The following is a 9,944-nucleotide window of genomic DNA, read 5'->3' as shown; positions in this document are numbered from 1 at the left end:
CCCCTGGAGTGTTCCCATGAACATATCAATCAATTCCTTCTCCAAGAGTGGGGGTTGAACTCTAGCTGCCAGCTCTCTCCAACGCTGGGCATATTCCTTGAAAGATTCATCTGATTTCTGTGTTAAGCTCTGGAGCTGGGTCCGATTCGGAGCCATATCCGTATTGTACTGGTAATGTTTCAAGAATGCCTCAGCTAGGTCTTTCCAAGTCCAGATGGTCGTACTCTCCAACTGTATTTACCACTCCTAGGTATCCCCACTTAGGTTGTCTTGGAAGAAGTGCATGAGTAGTTTCTCATCACTAGAGTACACATCCATCTTCCTGCAGTATGCTCGGATGTGCGTTCTGGGACAACTAACCCCTTTGTATTTTTCAAAGTTAGGCACTTTGAACTTGGCGGGTATCTGAATGCCTGACACCAGGCACATCTCAGCAGCATCCAGTCCAAAAGCACTGGGTCCCTCCATAGCTTTCATTTTCTCTTCTATGGCACGAAACTTCCTATCAATTTCAGCACTGGTTGGTCCGAAAGCATCGTAGACCGAATCTTTCCTAGGATTGTAGAAGGCATCATTTTGATCGTCTATTTCAAAGCCGGGGGGAACAATAGGATTCTGATTGGCTGAACCTTCTCCTCCAAGTGAAGGTGCACCTCCTAGCGGACCCACAAAGATCTGAACAGGAGGGGTTGCCAAGTGGTGGCATAGGATCGGTAGTAGCGGTAGCCCTCTAATTAGCTAGACGGAGTTCCTCATGACTCCTAGAGATAACTTCTTGGCCCCTGGCCACAACTTGAATGGTCTCCATTAGTTTCCCCATCTGGGCACGCATACCAAACATCTCTTCCCTCAGAGCACTCCGGTTTTGTTCGAGCTGGTCCATGAGTGATTTCTGCTTGCTTCGGGTGTTGTACCGGTGTTGAGAAGTTAGCTTGCTGTTTCTGGATGCAAAAAGGTCGAGTGGTAAGTTCCTTGTTTTGCTTTCGTGTTATGCAGAATGATGCATGCTTTGGTTTTATTATTATTTTTATCTTTTGTCAAAGCTCTTAGTTGTCGTGTTATTTATTGCGAGAAACAATTCAGACAATTAACATTGCAATAAAAAATAATAACACACAAGGTGAGATCATAAAACCTCATTCATTTATTCATATATATTTTCCACAACAGGTACAAGAAAATCCAAGAGACAACCCTCTTGGTATTAAATAAGGAACGAACTACAAATTGACTTGAAAGGTAACCCCTTGAGCATTACGAAGATCTTCGACATCTGTGATCAACTCGGCCATGGTCTTCTTGCAGAACTTCACAAAGTTGTAAACTTGGTGAGGAGTATTATCAGGGCACATGATCTGGTCGGCCTCCTTCATCTTGTCAGGGAAGTCTTGGAGGGCGTAGTTGGTTAGAATTTCCATGTTAGCATACTTGTCTCTCCATTCGGTGTATAGCCCTTGCAGGTTTCCGATGATGGCATCCCTTTCGGCTATAGCTCCTTCGGTCTTTCGATAAGCACTCTCCCAATATAGGCAATTGTTCCTCATTTCTTGGTACTCCTCATCGATAATTCCAGCTTTCATGCTTCGGATCTTCTCATGAGCTCTTTCCAACTGGAACTTTTCGTGAAGGTAGGCTCGGTGTATCCTTTCCTTTTCCAACTTCTCGTGGGAAGTGTGATCTTGGTATCCTTTGACGGTCTTTCTCAGTTTGCTGATCTGAGCTTCGCAGTCTTCCTTGGCACTCCTCTTATCCATGTTGGTAAGTTCTAGAGTTCTTTCCAAGTCTCGAACAACACACCAAGCTCGGTCCAGTTCGTTGTTTCATCCATCAAGTTCTGAATTTGATCCCAGGAGAGCACCACCGACCCACTCTTTCTTACCTTTTTCTTCTCTCGCCCTCTTCCTGCTAGTTTCGTATAAGACTTTTACCTTTTTGTCTTTGTATTCCAGGTCATCACCCTTTTGCTTTTCCTTGATGAGTTGGAGTCACAAACGGGTGCTTTCCATTTCAAGTTCATTTATCTTACTAGTGATTTTGTTGACATCCTCTTGTAAGATTGGCTCGGGTTCGTGGACTTGAGGGAAATATGAGGATTCAAGGTAGAAAGGCATCTTGACTACTCAGGCTCTTCCCTTTTCCCACTGCTCATATGGTTCTTTGGCGATGACGTTCTTCTTTCCAAGTTCTGGACCGCTTCTGACAATATTGGTCCAAGATTGCCTCACTCTCCTCACAATAGGGTTAAGTGGATTAACATTGTTGATGACAAAAGGGACCAAGCCTTCATCGCTAGGAGGACCGTTCATTGCATGTCCAAACAGCCTCATGCACAACACATGATTGTAGTTGATACACCCATGTGTGCCTACCAAGGGTACATTCGGAAAACCTCCACATCTGAGGATGATGTTTTGGGTTTCCCATTCCCTCTTGTACCACTGGATAGTACCAGAAGAAAGTGACACAAAATTTTGGTACCAAGGGAGATCCTTAGATACAAAAGGACCATCTAGTGGCATATGGGTCTTCATCCATATGTGCAATAGTGGAGCACGACATAGGAAAGTTCCACCTTTCTTCTCATGGCGAGTGTGGAAGGTGTGATAAAAGTCCGCCAAGAGGAATGGCACCGGGTTGCCAAATAAGAAAATTTCCACTGCAGCACGATCTATGAAGTTGTCGATGTTCGGGAATAGGACGATCCCATAGATCAACAACGTCAAGACTGCAATACGAGATTCCCATTTCTTCTCTTTAACGAATTTCCATGCGTGACCTTCCAGAAATTTTCTAGCGAATCCCTTGTCAACCCCTTTCGGAGCCCAATTGGCTGCCAACTCACCTACGTCGATCCCCAACACTGATGCTAACTTGGGCATAGAGAAGTCTTCTTCGATCTTTGGGAACAGATTGTGATCCTTAATGGAGCGGTTCAGAATCCTTTCAAACTCTTCCAAAGTGGGAGCCATCTGGAAGTCCGGGAAGGTGAAACAACGCATCAGAATGTCATAGTACCGAGCCAAGGTAGTGAGGGCCACGTAGTCCACATTCTCATTTACCAGGTCCAGAATGTTTCCACAGGCTTCATAGCATTTGTATTTGACAGGGGCTATCTTGGAACTCAGGGATTTCAAGCTATCCAATCGGGGTTCTTTGTACCTGAAGGAGAATGTATTTTTTCTGAGAAGAGGATTCATGATTGCTTTGCAAAAGTCTTCGTAGTTCCCTGCAATAAACACCAGATACTAATAGATTTGTTTTTATTGTTTATGCGCATGATGCATGAATGTATGGATGCATGGGTGATTCGGTTCATAAGCACGACTTCCATAAGTCGGACACGCAAGCAGGCATAGTATCGCAGGCTCAAGATACAGATGGAGGGTAACACTGATTGCTCTCCATAATAGGGATCTCATTTGTCATAGTCTAGGGTTGTAGATAGGAACCCCAGAGTCATCGATTCATTTGTATGTTTGACGCTTACGGCAAAAGCTTGTCGGTCGTCAACTCCCTCAAATGAGCCTCTTCTGGGTGAGATCTTCCTACCGACCCACACGAGAAAGCTTCTCGGGGACCCGCACTATGCGACCATCGACATCGGGTTCTAGACAAGGGTCTCAAAGTCATGTACCACCTTGGCTATTTTCCGCTTACGGCAAAAGCTTGCCGGTCGACAATTCCATCAAGAAAATCTACTTTGAGTGAGATCTTCGTACCGACCCACGCGAGAAAAGCTTCTCGGGGACCCGCACTACGCGACCATCAATCTTAATTGGTCAAAGGTTCAATGTTCTACGAAGGTCCTTAGAGTCATTGATCCTAATGAAGACATAGATCGCTTACGCCAAAAGCTTGACGGTCGTCAATGTCTCCAAAAGAATCTACTCTAAGAGAGGTTCTCATGTTGACCCTTACGAGAAAAGCTTCTCGGTGGCCCTACTACTCAACCTCTCCTGTCTCAAGTTTCCACTCTAGACTCGGGTAGAAAGTCTTTCCCACAAGGCTTCTTGCAATCAAAGTAGTATCCATCGATATCATAGGACCATGAAACCGTGTAACAGATATTACGGAATTTAAAGCGAAAGACAATAAATAGAGGCAAACAATCAAAAGGATAAACATCCACACATGCGAGGAAGCGACCTAGATTAGGTTTGACTTGCTTAGGGAGGTGTCCCCAGTTGTCGCTAGCGCAAAAAATACAGAGTCACCATCGGTTTTTATTTATTCCAAAGGAAAGGGAAAATATCGAGAAAACCCCAAAGAATGGTCATCGCAACCACGAACAGGTTCGGAAGTCGGTTATGCAAAGGGAAGGTATTAGCACCCCTCATATCCATGGTACTCCATGGGAACCATATAGGATGTTTGCGCTTGAGTGGATGTTGTTTATCGAATGTTTGATTGCCAAAGGTTTGCGAAGTGGAGGTAGATTTTAATTTAGTGTGCTCGCCAAGGATTGGGTTCTTGTGTCTACGTATTCTCACTTGTTGAAGTGAGAAATCAGAGCCCCGTAGTTCGTGGGTTTAAAATATTTGTTTGTTTTGTTGATTTTATTACCTTGAAAAACGAATTTCGATTGTGTCTCCCTAAGGCTCAAACAAAAGGTTTGAATGTGTTTAATTGTTTTTACGTGTTGAGAAATGTATTATTGATTTTGGATTGCACTAAAGACTATGGATAAAGGTGAATACCTCGAACTACCAAGCCAAACATCTTGTGTTCGAAGCATTCAGAAAGCTCCATTCTCATCCCTTCTTTACCACTTAAGGCTCGTGGCATACAATCCTAATCGTATTTTTTGTGTTTTCGAACTTGATTTGGAAAAATACCGCTTGACGTTGGATCAAGGGTTTGCTTATTGATTTTGAAATAGTGGTCAATTGAGGAGATAAGATAGGAAAGAAAGGGTGGGGAATACTTGGCGTCAAATCGAGTATTCGCGTTGCAATGGTGTGAGTTTTATTCGGAAAAAAACTTGTCGTTGAATCAAGTACCTTTGTTTCTTTTGAAAATGCTTTGTTTATCGTTTTGTATTTTATCTTAGTTATTAAAATGCATGGTGAACTGACTAGAAAGCAGTAAATCTAAGCTATTACATGACTAGGGAGAGGGGGAACATTTAACCCATAATGGGGGATGGATCCACATAATACAACATGAAGGCATGGAAGGGAAATACAATTTACAACTCATGTGCCATGCCTAAACCATACAAGTGGCATGGAACTCCACACACTACAAACTAATGAATAAAAATAAAAGGAACTTGGATAGTGTTGAGGTCTCTTGTTCATATGTCGCCATAAAACAACGACAGTTAGTATGCATCAAATCAGAAGGAATTAAAATTCCGATTCAAATGAATGGGGGGGGGGGTATGATAATAGCATGGTGCGATATGATGATCCTAATGAACAAGCATGTATCCAATTAAAATGGAATGGAACTTTCAGTTCAGCCCCTAACCACAAATGAAACGTAATCTAGTCAAAGTGAGATTACTCATGTACAGGGAAATTAGCATGGAAAACCAAAAGGAAATTCTAAGCCTAGCATGGTTGATCATATGAAACAAAATCTGGAAAAAAATCAAGCAATTAGTCTACACACATGATTTAAGTCTAATTTCTAACTAATTTTCTAATCCGAATTCTTAATTGAACATGAATTAAGCTATTTATCTCTACAATTATGTGACTCCAAAATGTCAAAAACAGGAATTAAAAACTATTTCATACACAAACAACATCATGATTAATGTCAAAAATAGAATTGGAATTGGAATTGATTAATCAATTACGAGACTATCGCGATTAATATGAACAGTAGCTTGGCCTAAGGCCTAAACAACACAGTTAGAAAGAGTTCAGCACAAATAATGAAGATGCAAAAATGCTACTAGCCTACATGTTAATGATATACATGACAATGAATGATATGGAGTGAACACTCCTTGGACCAGTCAAATAATCCAATATGAAGGCAAAACAGAACCACCGCGCCGGAGGCGGCAAAGTTGGCCAGATTCAAGGAGAAAAAGGCTCCAAACTCTTATTCCTATCTAACTCTTCTATCCTAATCTTTCTCTTAATTACAGCTCAACAAATTCTGGAAATTACGTAGTTAACATCAAGAATCCTAAGCACAAAAATCTGAGAGCTAATGAAGATAGAGGTGACCGAGAATCAAACTACCGAACCTCGAGGTTTTGATTCTCCTCTATGTAAGATACATGGTGATATTAACGGTTCGACAGAGATAAGGATTCACCAACCTGCAAGACGGAGCATTGTCTTGGAACTTTTTGAAATTCGGAAGTGATGAAGATGAAGAGGAGAAAAACAGATGTATGCTACGTTGAACCTTGGATCTTTCGCTTCTACTGTGAACTCCTATTCTTTAAGAATCAAAATATGAATTTATGAACTGGATCGTTGTTGTCGATGTTGATTTGGTGAATTCCTGGATGATTGTTGAGTGAAAGAGTTTTAGCTCAATTGATAACAAGCTTCAGTGTGAAGCTTGCTCCAATGGTGGTTTGAGCTTTGGTGTAGGGTGAAGAAATGGGGAATATGAAGTGAGAAAGGTTGAATGTGATGTTTGCAAAAAAGGTGAGATAGTAGTGAAAAATGGTGGAGAATCGTGAAGTCCTCAAATGATGGTGAAGATGGGAACTTATAAGGATTAGGCTTGGGATCCCTAAGGCTTGAAGTTAGGCTTGGAGTTAGTTGGGATGAACTCAGTGAGTTTTGTCGGTTAACTCACTGAGTTGGAAGTTTTTTGGTTGGTTTTATGAATGTGTTCAAATGGTTTTTATGACTGGTTATTGCAGGTTAACTTGAATGAAATTAAGCTTTAATGTTGGTTAATGACCTGCTATTTATTGGATTAGGTGCAAGGTAACTCACAGTTGTGGGTTAATACAGAGTATGAATCATTGTGATTGTGTATGCATGGCTAGAATTTGCATTCTACAGTGTTTCAGCAGCAAGGAACATGTTGTGTCGACTCAAACAGGGGATGAGTCGACTCAAACAGAGCATTCTCCAGGATGAGTCAACTTCCAGGTCTACCTGTTCGGACCCGCGATGAATTGGTTTAGAGCAAAATGAGGAATGAGTCGATGCAAAGGCTAGATGAGTCGATGCAAACAAGATTCCTTAGAAATGAGTCGACCGGCGGGTCGACCTGTTTGGACCCGCGGAGAATTGGTTTACAGAAAAATAAGGCATGAGTCGACACAAAGACTGGATGAGTCGACGCAAACAGGATTCCCCAGTAATGAGTCGACCGGCGAGTCGACCTGTTCGGACCCATGGGTGTTGTGTCGAGTGAATGAGTCGACTCACAGAGCAAAAACTTCCAAAAATGGGTTTTATAATGCGTTATACATCTTTTTGTACCTTTTTTTTGAATGTAATGACTATTTTTATGGATGGACATGAATGAAATTGGCTAGTTGAGCGGATTGACTTAAGAAATGACCAGGTTACTTGAAATGGAGTGAATCGAGACATATAACGGGATAGAATCCATACACAACCTATGAATGAAACATTTACTAAGACCCCAAACGAATCAAAAGGCATACAAATGAAATGTCCAATGACCAAGTGACTGGATGACCGGGTACGAACAAGCACAAGATGCACATTGAAACAAGTGATCTATGGAATCAAACCCAAGAAACCAACATGCATGACCCCTGACCAGGAGGTTGTTGGGTGAAGCATTAGACTTTGTGGCAACCATGATCAGGTGAGGATCCCAAGATTAGGGCTTTGCTTCACCACTTAGCCAAAGTTAAGTTACCGATGATAGGAATACACCTAAACCTCGAGAGCCACCTCTGATTAGGGTTTGATCGATTGAGCCCCCTTCATCAGTAGATGAGACTTAGATTCCATCAAGTGTAAGCACAAAGATCGAAATCTACGATACCGACCCTCTTGTATCGAACAAATGGCTATGCAGATTAAATGAATGATATGAAGACATGCATATGACTAGGGTTAGTGACCTAAATGAACTTTGTGAAGGGTAGGGCAAATTTTAGGGTATTAAAAAGATCATCGAAGCGATAACTGCCAATGAGCATCTGGAATTGTATGATAGGTGTACTAGTAAACCTGAGGGAGTTATTGGTTTGAAGCTGGACGCTAATAAAATCCGGTTGGAAGATACAATAGCTGCTAAAGTGGAAAAGAAATTGAAAGCTATGAACATAGGTACCCAACAGGTAGCTCAAGTTCAACCTGCCCAGACCATCACTTGTGAAATATGTAATGGACCTCACCATACAGTGTATTGCTTTGCAACCCCTCAACAAATTGAGAGATGAATTTTTCGAAGCAGAATAATCCATATTCCAACACTTATAGGTTGGAAGAATCATCCTAATTTCTCCTGGAAAGATCAGAGAGGTAATGTTCCACAACAAGGTCAAGGTCAATATCAGACTCAATATCAACAACAACAACAACAACAAGCTCCAAAGAAAGAAGACTGGGAGATTTCCATTGAAACAATGCCCGCTCATAATATTCAGTTCTAAGAAGATACTAGAAACAATAAGAAAAACACCACCACATCTATAAAAAAATCTTGAAGTTCAGATGGGTCAGATAGCACAACAATTGGCCTCAAATTCTCAAGCTCTAGGTACCTTGCCTAGTGGTACAGTGATAAATCCTCGTGACCATAATAATGTTAATGATGTGGTGACAAGCAGTGGTAAATCTACTGAGAAACCGGAAGAAAACATTGCAGAAGAAGATGGGTTGTTGGAAGTCGATTTAGAAATTTAAGAACTGAAGAAAATAGAGGAGGATGTTATGCTAATGCCTATAAAGGAGAAGTAAAAAGTTGTCAAGCCAATTATTAAACTTCCTTATCCTCCGAGACAAAAGAAGAAAGACCAACATGAGAAGAATTTTGATAAGTTTTTAGAGATGATTAAGAAACTTGAGGTAAACATTCCATTTCCTGAAGCTCTGGAGCAAATGCCAATATATGCCAAATTCATGAAATACATCATCTCCAAAAAGCGCTCCACAAATGTAGACTCAATCATCCTCACTGAAACTTGCAATGTTATTCTCCAAGGTATGAAAATTCCTCTGAAAAAGAAAGATATGGGTTCTATTACTATTCCTTGCACTATTGGTGATAGAAAATTCAAGAAGGCTCTGATTGATTTGGGAGCTAGTGTGAGTTTGATGTCGCTGTCCATTTATAAAAAATTGGGCCTTGGCACCGTTCAAGACACTAGGATGACTCTTCAATTTGCTGATCGCTCAGTTAGGTGACCTTATGGAATTGTGGAAGATGCTCTGGTAAAGATAGATAAATTTGTGTTTCCGATTGACTTTGTTATTCTTGAGATTCCCAAAGATGAGGAGATCCCTCTCATATTAGGCAGACCATTTTTAGAAATAGGACGGTGTATGATAGACATAGAGGAAGGAACAATGACCCTCAGAGTCTATCTCAATCATACTTGTATTGATTCATCTGACACAAGGTTATTGATGAATCAATTAACGTTTAGACATTAGAGATTTCATTGGCCAAATAAGGGAATGGGAAAGAATAGGGATGAAGATGAAGATGGAGGGGAAGGTGGAAACACAAATTGTTCATGAGAGGAATTTCATCAAATCAAAACCATTCATTCATTTTGGGAGATAAAATGTAATTTCCATCAATCCTCTAAATCCAATGGTTTTGATCCAACAAAAAGTCAAATAAACCATGACCAAGACCCAAACAGAAAGTCAAAGTTCACAAGACCATCAAAATGGCTCAACATAATTTTGAAACATTTAATCAATTAAAAATCACATTAAAAATGAATTAAAATACATTTTAATTTGGTCAAAACCTAAAATCCCTTCTAACACCAAATAAATGGCCAAGGGATTTATCCTAGGTCAAAT

The 9,944-nt window shown here is 40.9% G+C and overlaps 1 protein-coding gene across 1 annotated transcript; it reads left to right on the top strand.

The window, feature by feature from the left end:
* Positions 1-8,957: 8,957 nt before the first annotated feature.
* On the top strand, positions 8,958-9,314 carry LOC127123675 (uncharacterized). Its single transcript, XM_051053877.1, has one exon. The coding sequence runs from the start codon at positions 8,958-8,960 to the stop codon at positions 9,312-9,314; it is 357 nt and encodes a 118-aa protein (XP_050909834.1).
* Positions 9,315-9,944: the final 630 nt, after the last annotated feature.

Source organism: Lathyrus oleraceus, chromosome 2 (assembly GCF_024323335.1).
Source record: "Lathyrus oleraceus cultivar Zhongwan6 chromosome 2, CAAS_Psat_ZW6_1.0, whole genome shotgun sequence".
Taxonomy (NCBI): domain Eukaryota; kingdom Viridiplantae; phylum Streptophyta; class Magnoliopsida; order Fabales; family Fabaceae; genus Lathyrus; species Lathyrus oleraceus.
This window is presented reverse-complemented; position numbering and strand designations above follow the sequence as displayed.